This window comes from Heterodontus francisci, chromosome 8, assembly GCF_036365525.1.
Source record: "Heterodontus francisci isolate sHetFra1 chromosome 8, sHetFra1.hap1, whole genome shotgun sequence".
Taxonomy (NCBI): Eukaryota; Metazoa; Chordata; class Chondrichthyes; order Heterodontiformes; family Heterodontidae; genus Heterodontus; species Heterodontus francisci.
The window spans coordinates 12,904,428-12,918,146 of record NC_090378.1 but is presented as its reverse complement, the minus strand read 5'-3'; the positions used below and the strand labels follow the sequence as shown (position 1 = coordinate 12,918,146).

Sequence of the window (13,719 nt, the reverse complement as noted above, 5' to 3'; positions counted from 1 at the left end):
GTGAGGAATTCGGGTGTGCATTTTTCATGGCCAATTGTTATGATGGGGTGCGCAGAGTGTGACTGTGCATCCAGGTGAAGTTCCCCATCTGCAGGGTGGAACTGGAAATATCACTGCAGGAGTTCCTCAGGGTAGTGTCCTGGGCCCAACCGTCTTCAGCTGCTTCATCAATGACCTTCCCTCCATTATAATGACAGAAATGGGGATGTTCGCTGATGATTGCACAATGTTCAGCACCATTCGCGACTCCTCAGATACTGAAGCAGCCCATGATCAGATGCGGCAAGACTTGGACAGCATCCAGGCTTGGGCTGATAAGTGGCAAGTTACATTCACACCACACAAGTGCCAGGTAATGACCACCTCAAACAAGAGAGAATCTAACCATCTCCCCTTAATGTTCAATGGCATTACCATCGCTGAATCCCCCACTACCAACATCCTGGGGGTCACCACTGACCAGAAACTGAACTGGACCAGCCATATAAATGCTGTGGCTACAAGAGCAGGTCAGAAGCTGGGAATTCTGCAGCGAGTATCTCACCTCCTGACTCCCCAAAGCCTGTCCACCATCTACAAGGCACAAGTCAGGAGTGTGATGGAATACTCTCCACTTGCCTGGATGGGTGCAGCTTCAACAACACTCAAGAAGCCTGACACCATCCAGAACAAACTTGATTGGCACCCCATTCAGAAACATTCACTCCCTCCACCACAGGCACACAGTGGCAGCAGTGTGTACCATCTACAAGATGCACTGCAGCAACTCATCAAGGCTCCATCGACAGCACCTTCCAAACCCTCGACTTCTTCCACCTAGAAGGACAAGGGAACCAGATGCATGGGAACACCATCACCATCCTGACTCGGAACTATATTGCCATTCCTTCACTGTCGCAGGGTCAAGATCCTGGAACTCCCTAACAGTACTGTTGGTGTACCTACACCCTAAGGACTGCAGCGGTTCAAGAAGGCAGTTCACCACCACCTTCTCGAGGGCAGTTAGGGATGGGCAATAAATGCTGGCCTGGCCAGCGACGCCCACACCCGTGAAAGAATAAAAAATAACTTCTTGACCCGACTAAGCTCATGCGAACTGACATCACACCATGAAGTTTTAGTCGAACTCTAACCAGCTGTGCAACCCTAAAATAAAAGCAAAATACTGCAGATACTGGCAATCTGTAATAAAAACAAGAAATGCTGGAAATACTCAGCAGGTCTGGCAGCATCTGTGGAGAGAGAAGGAGAGTTAACGTTTCAGGTTTGTGACCAGAGTTCTGTAGAAGGGTCTCTGACCTGAAACGTTAACTCTCCTTCTCTCTGCACAGATGCTGCCAGACCTGCTGAGTATTTCCAGCATTTCTTGTTGTTATTTCAGCTGTGCAACCCATTGCCCTTGATGGAGCTTTCTGCTTGCACTCTCGAATTACCTTTGAGACCCCATCTGAAATTTGCATCCTCGTGTGCAGATCAACCAGGGGAGTGGGACTGACTGAATAGCTCCGTGAAGAGCCCACATGGATTCGATGGGCCGAATGGCTGCCTTCTGTTCCGTAATGACTCTATGCTCCTTCCATGGCCGCACTCCTTCCTATCTCTCTCAGCCCTCGGAAGTCTACATCCCTTTGATTCCGGCCGCATGACTGAGACATAGGTGTACAGGGCACAATTTAAAAATTTACAGATGACAGGAACAGTGAGGAGGATAGTGATAGACTTCAAGAGGGCATAGACTGGAGGGTTGGAGTGGGCGATATGTGACAGAAAATTTAAGGAATACATTTTAGTGGGAAGAACAAAGAGCGGCAAAATAAAATAAAGGATACAATTCCAAACGGGGTACAGGAACAGAGATTCCTAGGGGTATAGGTGCACAAATAGTTGAAGATGGCAGGACAGGTTGAGAAAGCATATAAAAATGGGATTCTGGGCTTTATAAATAGAGGCATAGAGTACAAAAGCAAGCAGGTTATGGTGAGTCTTTATAAAACACTGGTTCAGCCTCAATTGGAGTATTGCACCCAATTCTGGACACTGCATTTTAGGAAGGATGTGAAGGCATTAGAGAGGGTGCAGGAAAGAGTTAGGAGAATGGTTCCAGGTGTCGGAAACTTCAGATACATGGATAAATTGGAGAAACTGGGGCTGCTCTCCTTCAGAAGAGAAGGGTGAGTGGAGATTTGATAGAGGTGTTCAAAATCATGAGGGGTCTGGACAGAGTAGATGGGGAGAAACTGTTCCTATTGGCAGAAGGATCCAGAACCAGAGGACACCAATTTAAGGTGATTGACAAAAGAAGCAACAGCGACATGAGGAAAAACTTCTTTCGAGTGGTTAGGATCTGGAGTGCACTGCCTGACAGTGTGGTGGAGGCAGATTCAATTGTGGCTTTCAAAGGGGAATTGGATAATTACATGAATAGAAAAAAAAAATGCAGGACTACGGGGAAAGGGCCGGGGAGTGGGACTAGCTAAATTGCTCTTGCAGAGAGCTGGCATGGACTCGTTGGGCTGAATGGCTTCCTTCTGTGCTGTAACCATTCGATGTGTATTCTCCCTGCCCCACTATTGGCGATTGGCAGCTGTGTCCTCAGCTGCCCAGGCTCCACCATCTGGAACTTACTCCCATGAACCCCTCTGTCTCCTCACCTTTCAGTTCCTCCTTAAAAGCGACCGGTTGGTTCAAACATCTGAATCACCCTCCCAATCTCGCAGCCTTTGACTTGCCGTTCTTTTCTCCTTGCGCCTCTGAAGCACCTAGAGACGACTTAAGACATTAAAGATTCAGCATAAATGCAAGTTGCTTTCACTATTGCTACTCCTCTTTCCCCATCTTTAATAGCCTCTTAAAGCCTACCTCTTCACCCCCACTGCCTTTGACCATCTCCCCTCCCTCAACTCCCATCTCGGTGTTTGCCTTTATGAAATACCTTGGTGTGTTTTGCTACCTTAAAGGTACGAGCTGCAAGTTGTTGTAGCAAAGGCATTAAACAAATTAACACCTAGTTGCCTACATTCAAATAGAGAAATTTCATTAACGCCCTCATCGATGATGTTTTTCTGGGCTGGTTCAACTGTGTGGATTTTATAGAACGACTGGACTAAACTCATGGATTTTATATGATGATTGTCAATCGATTATGAATAGGGCTCCACATTGAGGCACAACAGTGAGTTGAGATAAATATAAGACAACCCTCACATGTTGATGCATCTTGATAATAACTTGAGTGGACAAGAGGTTTTTATGTAATAGAAAAGCTCTTTGCTGACTGAGTTATCAGTGAGCCTGAAGCCAGCACAGACGCACTTGAAGTAAAATATTTAGCAGGTGATTCATTATCTCAGACCTAAATTAAAATGTGATCTTTTAAATGTTTGATTACCTTACTGCAGTTGGTTTAAAAAAGGGGGAAGCAGTGATAAAATATGCATCCATATGGGATGTGTCCAAACTTGTTTTATTACTGTAAACAAGAGAACATTTTTGTTCTTGCTTGGATTTTTTTTACTCATTGTCGACTATTTTACTCCCCTTCCCTAGTTGCCCTCGAGGGCCTTCCTCGGCCATTTTAGAGAGCACTAAAGAGTCAACCACGTTGGAGTCACATATAGGCCAGACCAGAGCAAGGCCAGCAGTCTTCCTTCACAAATAGGACCTCAGTAAATCAGTTGGGTTTTTATGTCAATCCAACAGATTCATGGTCTCTTTTACTGATGCTAGCTTTTATTTCCAGAGTTAAAAAATAAACTGAATTCATATTCTCAATGGGATTTAAACCTGTGTTGTACTGGATTCATAGTGCAGCTTCTGGATTACTAGTCCAGTAACGTAACCACTACACTACCATACCCTGGCCTAGAGGACTCGGGAGTTAACGTTACAGTGTCCGAGCCATACAAACCAGGAAGGGTTCCTCAGTTCAATCAGTAGCCTGCGCAGGATTAGTTGATCACAGCTGAGGGCACTTAAGATTGGACATAGTGTCTCTGGATTAGTCGGGGAGGGGGTGCCCTGCTACTGAAAGCCATTTAGCATTTGTGGCCAATGGATGGAGGTGGGGTCGGGCTTGGCTGCGAAGTCTTCTGCAGTCAGCGAGCGCAGCGATCACACGGTGCAATTTCGTCTGAGCTGGTAGATTTGCCTCTTCTGTGCACCTCCACCGCACCCCCCCTCCCTCCCCACCTCCCCCATAAAAAAACATAGGCTGTGGGAATGCCAGAGGTTAGAGGCACCACTTAGCCCTCTATAATTTATTAACTGCATACTTCGCTCCATTAATTGTGCGTGCCTCATTTACAAATAGCAATATTCCATTTTTAAATTTAAGGAATGTTCATTCACTTCCCTGTCTCGCCATCTTTACCGAATTTAGAAGGGGATAGGACTGTGTCAAGATAAAGCAGCAGCAATACAGGTTTTTTGGAAAGCAGATAGAAAATGTCAGAAATCTTTATCTAATCAATATAAAACTAGGCCAGTTAATTTCCAGATAACTAAATAGGCATCAAATTAACAATTGGATTTTCCCGACATTTTAATTTCAGCAACTTAATACCAGGTTGTTGTCCACTCTAAATTAAAATGAGTGCCTTGTGGAATTATTTAGAACAAGGAATAGTGGAGCTGTAAATCTCTGAACAAGTCTCTTCAATAAGCATACAATCAGCGACTTAAGCCTGAGGTATAGGGTGGCGAGATGACAGATGAGAAGTTACCCAAGTGTTAACCAGTTTGTAGTTTTGTCAACAGTCACGTTCGCCTTTGCTGCAATAGAGGCAGCTTGCTGTCAGACAAGGTCGACGCCTAAAGCAACTTCTACTGATGGTGATCCTGATTTTTGGCCCTGCTCTGATGCATGCCTTCATCCCCTACCTCCGACCTCTCACACTAGCGCCTTGAGAAGTGAATGACAGGAGGGATGCCTTGGGATCGTGAGGAAGCGACGGTCAGATCCCTAATCCTCACCTCATCCAGCCTCCACAGTCCTTCTCGTTTACACCCGGCAGCTGGATTTTGATATTTTTCTTTCATTTTTACTTCCTCACTCTCTAGCTGAGGAGGCACTCCTCCTGCTGCCTGTGAAGCACCTTGGGGCATTAACTGCCACTAGATAAATGCAAGCTGATATTGTTGCCTAACTGAGTGCAGGCCAGGAATTGAACCTGGTGTCCTCTTAGCCTGACTGGGTCAGCTACTCACTGGATAAACTCACTGAGCTATCAAATGGGAAATTGAGGGGGGGGGGAGGGGAGTGCAGGTATGGGGGGGAGGGGAGTGCAGGTATGGGGGGGGAGGCAGTTCACCTAAAGTATACCTTGCAGCTAGAACCCAACATGGGCCAAAATTTAATTAGACTATGGGAACAAAATTAGCAGTGTATACAGAGACAGCCATTCTGCATTGCACGGAATTAAGACCCTCTCAATGCGAGTAAAACATGCCAAATGATTTTCTCCTTTCCCTTTGAAACTTTGCACTGCCTTGCAAATCTGAAAGCCGCACAGGCCTTGTTAAGCCTTGAGAATGAAGAGAAAGGACAAACAGCCTAGCCCATTTTTGGGACTTCATTTTTTTTCTCTCTCATGAAGAATGAAGTAATGCATTGCAGTTTTACTTCACAGCTGATGAGACCTTGTCAGCTGAACTTTAAACGGGGGCCCATTTTTATTTATGTGTTTTGAAAGAATCTGTGAGCTTAACAAGAAAAAAAAACAAACTGATGTATCTTTTTCTGTCTTGTTGCTTTAGGGATGACGGGCAATTATCTACTAACAAATCCTCTTCTGCGACCCCATGGCACTAACAACCCTTATAACACCTTGCTTGCGGAAACCGTTGTCTTTAATGCCCCTTCAGCTGATGTGTTTAGCTCACCAGGTGTGCTTACTTAACTGTTGGAAAACCATTGTTAACACAACTGCTAGAAGTCCTTCGGGCACTGGTGGAAGGGTGAAACTGTAGTCAGAATTACCCTGGCAAATGCAAAGAGGTTACGGAGTCTCTTGAAAGCGAGCGTTATCACATTAATGGTGCTCTATAGTCAGGACAATATTAATTACAAGCAAAACCCGCCCCATAATTCGCCCCACATGCCCCCATGCTTTCCAATTCTCCCATTCTCACTCAACCCCTGAGGGATCAGCTGCTAAAGTCCATGTGTAACTGAACCAGATGAAGCCCAAGATTCAGTCCCCAGTCTGCTCTGAGTGAGCTCAACTCAGATACTAGGGCAGTGTCCTATAACTAAGGAAGGGAAGAGGGGCGTTTGGAGTGAATGGGTCAGGGCTCCTGATTGCCAGAGATCCCACTCGCTGCTGGAGTAATGGTGGTAGAGAATGCCGAGCGAGGACAGTTTGCAGTCCCCTCCCCCACAAGTAGGCTAACTGTTGGAGAATGGGTGAGCTATCAGAGGTGGGTAGGGTGTTAAAGAGTGTGCTAGTGCAAGGCAACACCTTAAAGAGAGGGGAAGGAGTTGCAATTAGCAGTGCGGAAAGGATTCCAACTGTGCCTAGAAACAGCAAATGCAACCATTTCCCTCTTGCAAATCACTACCATGACAGCCCTCACCACAGCTTTAGCATTTGAATGAATCTAGTCGATTAATCTTACACTGACCCGATGAGGCCTCAAATCAGAAAATATGAGTTGGGCCTGGAATTCCACTTTGTTGTCAAATAAATGCCTTAATACTGCGAGTAATTTGAGCACCGAAGCGTAACTTCCAAAGAAAGAAAAAAGCGTGTGTTTTTAAAAAAAAAAGTGGTGTTGAATCTAACCCAAGCTTTCTTTTTTTTTCATTATTTGTCTTTTGCTCTTTCCTTATGCTTCCCTCTAGTGACCTACAGAGAGACAAGTATGGGAGTCAAACTTAACTTTGCCTATCAAATGTAAAAAAAAATTCCGGCATGCTTGTTTATTTTTTTTTTTCTCTTTTATTTGAAATGAGGCGATTGGTGAAAACATAACTGGAGATGAAGAAATAGATTCAGTGGGAAGAAGGTTGACTATAATTAGACTGGCTGTAAAGGAATGTCTAAAATTGCAATCACGCAACTGATAAGACAGGGATTATAGACTGTACTTTCACAAGCCTGAGCATTGTCAATGCAAATTCAATTGGCAGGGTCCCACTTTCTTGCTTTTGTCAATTTAACATTAAAGCATCGAGATGCTTCTTCCAAATTGGACTGTGAGTTGCCCCCAACGTTCTTGAGGCTGCCGAGACCACAAGACGCAGACGGGATTTCCCTGGTCTGTCAGCTGTGCTCTTAAGAGTTTGCCACTTTTTGGGTTTGGGGAAGGAAAAGCCAGCTGAGTTTCCTGCTCATGGTGTCCGGCAGGCTCCAGTGGAAATACACGTGTCATCAGGCATTCAGAGAGTCTGCCTGTACTCTCTGTCTTGGCCTTCAGTTGAAGATTGACCGTCTGGTTGAGGTGCCCAAGGGCACTCTATGCCAATGAGAGTCAAGGCCTTCCAGAAATAAAAAAGGGGTGGGGGGAAAACAGGCCAGTAAAGGTTAGGGGAAACAATCTCTTCAGTAAGTATCTGCACAGGTCAACAGAACTGGTGTGACTGTTGAGGCCCCCAGTGTGCAGAATACAGCATGCAGTCACCATATTGGAGTCTCTAAAGCTTTCCACTGCACACCCACAGGATGCTGAAGGTGGCCTCCGGGCTAAAAGAGCATTTCCCCACACCATTCCGTAACAATCGGCAGACCCCAGGCTCTGGATCACACACATATGGGACAAAACTGACAAAGTTACCCCCCATGCCTGCCCGCCTCCACCCCTCCCCCACTAACCCCAGATCAGCTGGATCAAACCCAGCTTCAACAGTTGGCCCGGGATGATAACTTTTTGCAGACCATTTTCAGCAGGCCAGTTTTCCTGCAGCCAGCAAAGCTCCTCTCCTTCAAGCCTTTTGAATACAATGCAGCAGTCACCGTGTGGCCAGTCACATTCCGATCACATTTTGCATCATTCTAGTCGAAATAACAGAAAATACAGATAGCACTTTCCAAAGCATGCTGTACTCATAAATGTGTGTGTGTTCTTTTGTGCGTGTGTTTGTTTGTGATAAATCACGTGCTGGCTGTTATACATGTCTGTGCTAAGAAGAATTCTTACCTCTTCTGAAACATGCCACTATTAACTTACCCATTTCTCACAATTACCTCTTCCTACTTTCTGCAAACGCATGAGTGGCTGCTCTACCGCAGCTCATGGAATATGGGTGGCATCTCCTTTGCATTCCACAACACAAATTTACTGTTACAAACCGGACCTCCTGCAGCTTGTGTTTGAAGATATTTGCACACATTTCTTCAGTTTCCCACCAGGGCCGTGTTCTCTCATAAACCCTGCCCCCTCCCCCCCCCCCCCCCCCCCTCCCCACCCCACCCTCGAATAGCCTGTCAGGGCTGTCACTGTGACTGATGCAGGTTGTGAGGGTGCAGGGAGCTGGTGGATCTCAAAAGAAAGCTGTGTTTCCGCCAAAAAATGGCGCGCGGAGGAGAGAAAACCGAAACAAAAAGACCTCGTTTGCTTGTGATCGCATTTGATGAGCCCTTGCTCTGACTGGTTTGCTGAGATGTTTGTGTGATCCTTCCTCATGTTACAGTGATCATTTTACTTTCTTTTGTATGTCAGCTACTCTTACACCAGATAGCCTGAGCAGACAGACTTGATGTGAGTTGCCCATGTGAGTCAACCCAGCTGATGTCTATAGTGTTTTCAGATGGTGCTTGTGGAGCCTGATACCTGTAGTTCCAAGAGGATGACTGTTTGGTGTTAGTCACGCTTACACCGTGCTTGTCCATTTTCCCCTCCCTTCCCCTCATTCTTTGCTTTGCACCATGATGTCTCATTACAAAAGAACTGTGAAATAGTCTTGCCTGCTAGTGTCTGGATTTAATTTGATTACATTTATTTGCACTTGTTTTGTGAAGGTGGTGCATTTTCTTCCCCAAGTCAGCTTTAAGGTATTTCAGGACAAAAATCCATTTTGCCTTGTCCTGCATGGAGCCACATGCAACCCCTGTGCATTAGATGCGCAAGGATACGCTTGGCGTTGAACCTTGCAGATGCTGCCCATGTTAAGTCTCTCCCTTCATTGGTGATGTTGATTTAATTGAATGCCAGGGTGAGGGAGGTGGGGAAAGGGGATATCCTTAAATGCCACAAATATGACCCTTATTGTTTTGTCCTGAACTACATTAAAAAAAAATGTAATTTTTCTTTGGCTTGGAAGTTTGTTTAACAAAAAGGGGACAAACTGCTAACACTACCATGTATTTTCTTTTCTCTGTTCTTGTTTCCAGGTCATTCACTGAACAACGGCCGGGACGCAAGCGCGATGGATACTCTACCACTTAACGGCAACTTCAACAACAGTTACTCCATTCGGAACGGGGACTTCTCCAACGACAGCGTGCAGGCACTGGACTGCGGGATGAGCCTGGGAGACACGGCCTTTGAGAAGATGATCATCTCCGAGTTGGTGCACAACAATCTTCGCGCCGGCGGCCACAAGACCCATAACCTCGACCGCGGCCTCTCCGCCAAGATGGCCACCGCAGGCGGCAGCAGCAGTGAGGACGACGCCATCGTGGCCGACGCCTCGTCCTTGGCGCACGGCGACCGCCCGGGTGAGCAGCGGCAGCCGGAGCTCGAGGCCCCGCTGATTCCGCAGCGCACTCACTCCCTCCTGTACCACCAGCAGCAGCGGCCCAAGGCCGAGGCCGATGCTGGCTACGTCGTGGAGCTCACGGCCGAGGTCGATGACCCCTTGCAGTCGCCCAACAGAGACTCCCTGTACACAAGCATGCCCAATCTGAGAGACTGTCCATACCCAGAGAGCAGCCCTGAGGCAGAAGAAGACTTGTCGCCCTCCAAAAGGAGTGAGAATGAGGACCTTTACTACAAGAGCATGCCCAATCTAGGTGCTGGGAACCAACTCCAGACATACTATCAAATCAGCAGGGGCAACAGCGATGGATATATTATCCCCATTAACAAGGAAGAGTCTATTCCAGAAGGGGATGTGAGGGAAGGACAAATGCAACTAGTAACTAGTCTGTGAAACACATGTGTTAAAAACGCAGCAGAATTAAAACGGACCCCTCATATCTACCTGAATTGACAGTGCAGCGACCTGTGGTGCTTTTACATTGTACAGGAAAGAAAAACAGCTAGCTGGCTTCTGCAGTTCTGTGAGGACTTTGTGAGGAAATGGACTCTCTTGCTACACAGAAACAGTATTGTTCCGTCGCAAACAAAACCAGACAAATCACCGGGTCTCTGCGTCTTTGTGCACTGCTGCTGATGCAGTGGGAGAACTTCTGGCCATTCCAGTGCAGCAGTTTTGAACACAGTTGTATATATATAGTTGCACCTTGTATTTCTTGCGCCAACCCCCCCCCCCCCCCCCCTGCTCCCCACCTTCTGCCTATCCCAGGCCCTGGTCCCAGGCTCAAACCCAGGCCCCAAGTCTCAGCCCCAGCCACACTTTATAAAACGAGAGGCAGGTCCTGGAACCCTGCAATAGTTGTCTGTCGTACCTTAATGCTCCTGGAGAGGCTTTGTTGAATGCAGGGAAGAACTGTGCATCATTGGTCGGTTTTAAGAGTCGGTTGTCTCCTTTCAGTGTGCGAATGGAGATCCTAGTTAGCCAATAGCAGCCCAGCCGCAGGCCTTACACCTCACGTTCACTCAGCTGTACAGTTATCTGTTCTCACTGAGAAATGGCGAAAGAAAATATATTTTGTTGTATTACTATTGTAAAATAAATTGAATACATTGTCAGACCTAAATATAAGAGAATTTTAAACGGAGGAAATTTGATGAAAATATTGTGTGAAGTTCCCGTTTGCACAGATGATGAAATGTGTTTTCCCCTTTCTTTGGCAACTTGTGCAGTCTGCAAATTAAGCCAGAAGTTTCACCCGTTTTTACTTCAATGTTCACCCATTCTCATAACCCTCCGTTTTAATAAAAACACTTCTCTTTCTCTCTCTGTTGCTCTTTTGCCCTCCCGATGAATCTGTTGCCTTTAATGATTTATTATTTGGCCAAATGAGTTGTGCCCTTTAATATTTACTGGGTCGTTAAGCCAGGTGCGCCATTTCTGGCTATATGCGATGAAATCAGGCTCCATTTGTTTTTACTGTAATATACTTGATGGGGTGAAGGGGGTGCGGGGGGTTTTTTTTGTGGGGAGAGGGATGAATGGCACTTGAAGTATTGTCATATCAATCTGGTCCAGCCAATCAAAGAAGCTGGTTGTCTTCCTGGACCATGAATGTGAGGTTGCCATGTTTCATTCTGCCTAAAACCCCCCCAAGAGTTTATTTATTTATCATGGTCTGGGATGCAGGATTTGAATGGTCCCAGCACAGATTTGCTTCAAGGTATCAATTTTGTGTATTTCCTGTTAATAACGAGATCCCCACCACTAATCCCTGATGTAAAATTTAACACTTCTTTGGCAGTAAATAAATGTGAGAATTTTGCAAATAATCGAGAAGATCGTGTTTTTTCCCCATGTGTTGACTCTATTAAATGTTTATGAATGTCGTTACAGTGTTAGCAGTGAGTAGCACACTCACCTCTGAGTCAGAAGGCCTGGCTAAAGTCTCATTTCAAAACCTGGGCTGACACCCACAGTGCAGTACTGAGGGAGTGATGCCCTATCAGAGGTGCCACCTTTCAGATGAGATGTTAAACTGAGGCCCCGTCTGCACTCTCAGGTGTATGAAAAAGATCCTATGGCACTATTTTGAAGACGTTCTTCCTGGTCAACATTTATCCCTCAAACTAACTTCATTGAAACAAATGATCTGGTTAATATCACATTGCTGTTTGTGGGAGCTTGCTGTGCGCAACTTGATGCTGTGTTGAAGTGGAGGTGGTGGCGTAGTGGTAATGTCGCTGGACTAGTACCTAGAGGCCTGGGCTAATGCTCTGGGGTCAGGGATTCGTATCGCACCCCCACACCAGATGTGAAATTTAAATTCAATTAATAAATCAAAAAGCTTGTCTAATGTTGACCATGAAACCATTGTTGATTGTTGTAAAAACCCATCTGGTTTCACTTATGTCTTTTAGGGAAGGAAATCTGCCGTCCTTACCTGGTCTGGCCTACATGTGACTCCAGACCCACAGCAATGTGATTGACTCTTAAATGCCTTCTGAAATGGCCTAGCAAACCATTCAGTTGTATGAACCACGACAAAGCCGAATGAAACTGACCGACGCACTGCAAACGAAAAGAGCATACCCAGCCCTGTCGACCCAGCAAAGTCCTCCTTAGTAACATTGGGGGGCTTATGCCAAAATTGGGAGACCTGTCCCACAGACTAGTCAAGCAACAGCTTGACATAGTTATGCTCACAGAATCATACCTTACAGACAATGTCCCAGACACCGCCATCCCCGGGTATGTCCTGTCCCACCGGCAGGAAAGTCCCAACAGAGGTGGTGGCACAGTGGCGTACAGTTGAGAGGGATTTGCCCTGGGAGCCCTCATCATTGACTCCAGACCCTATGAAGCCTCATGGCATCAGGTCAAACATGGGCAAAAAATAATTCTGCTGATTGCCACCTACTGCCCCCTGTCACCTGATGAATCCGTACTTCTCCATGTTGAACACCAATTGGAAGAAGCACTAAGGGTAACAAGGGCATGGAATCTACTCTGGGTTGGGGGACTTCAATGTCCATCACCAAGAGTGGCTCGGTAACACCACTGTTGGCTGAGTCCTAAAGGACATAGCTGCTAGACTGGGTCTGTGGCAGGTGGTGAGGGAAACTCCTACTTGACCTCATCCTCACCAATCTACCTGCCGCAGAAGTATCTGTCCATGACAGTATTGGTAAGAGTGACCATCGCGCAGTCCTTGTGGAGACAAAGTCCCATCTTCACATTGAGGATACCCTCCATCGTGTTATGTGTTATGACCACCATGCTAAATAGGATAGATTTTGAACAGATCTAGCAACTCAAAACTGGGCATCCATGAGGCCATTAGCAGCAGAAGAATTGTATTCAACCACTATCTGTAACCTCATGGCCCAGCATATCCCCCACTCTGCCATCACAATCAAACCAGGGGACCAACCCTGGTTCAATGAAGAGTGTAGGAGGACATGCCAGGAGCGGCACCAGGCATACCTAAAAATGAGGTGTCAGCCCGATAAAGCTGCAACACAGGACATGCCAAACAGTAAAAGGAGCATACGATAAACAAGGCCAAACAATCCTACAACTAATCGATCAGATCTAAGCTCGGCAGTCCTGCCACTTCCAGTCGTGAATGTTGGTGGACAATTAAACAACTAACAGGAGGAGGAGGCTCCACAAATATCCCCATCCTCAATGATGGGGGAGCCCAGCGCATCAGTGCAAAAGACAAGGCTGAAGCATTTGTAACCATCTTCAGCCAGAAGTACTGAGAGGATGATCCAACTCTGCCTCCTCCTGAGGTCCCAGCATCACAAATGCCAGTCTTCAGCCAATCTTATTCACTCCATGTGATGTTTCATGGTCCTGTAGTATTTTTTTCTGGCAATATGCTGTGTACCTTTAAGGCTTGCAAAGGATCAGTACCTCTTTAAGGACCATGGACTTTAAATGTATAAAGCGATACATTTGTTATAATTCAATTTTGAACTGGCTTTTTAGTTGAAGACAGTTTGTTCTAACAGAGCACA

At 46.2% G+C, this 13,719-nt stretch overlaps 1 protein-coding gene across 19 annotated transcripts in view; it reads left to right on the top strand.

Annotated features, from left to right (window-relative positions):
• Window positions 1-11,510, top strand: part of adgrl2a (adhesion G protein-coupled receptor L2a) — an 877,972-nt gene extending 866,462 nt beyond the window's left edge. For 17 of the 19 annotated variants that reach the window (XM_068036644.1, XM_068036649.1, XM_068036640.1 and 14 more), the window contains one exon: window positions 9,330-11,510. In XM_068036644.1, the coding sequence (XP_067892745.1) occupies window positions 9,330-10,090 (761 nt within the window). In that variant the 3' untranslated portion in view covers window positions 10,091-11,510. Of the gene's footprint in view, window positions 1-5,754; window positions 5,884-9,329 lie in introns of all 19 variants that reach the window. The other 2 variants (XM_068036656.1, XM_068036655.1) reach the window with 2 other exon arrangements.
• The last annotated feature ends 2,209 nt before the right edge of the window (window positions 11,511-13,719 follow it).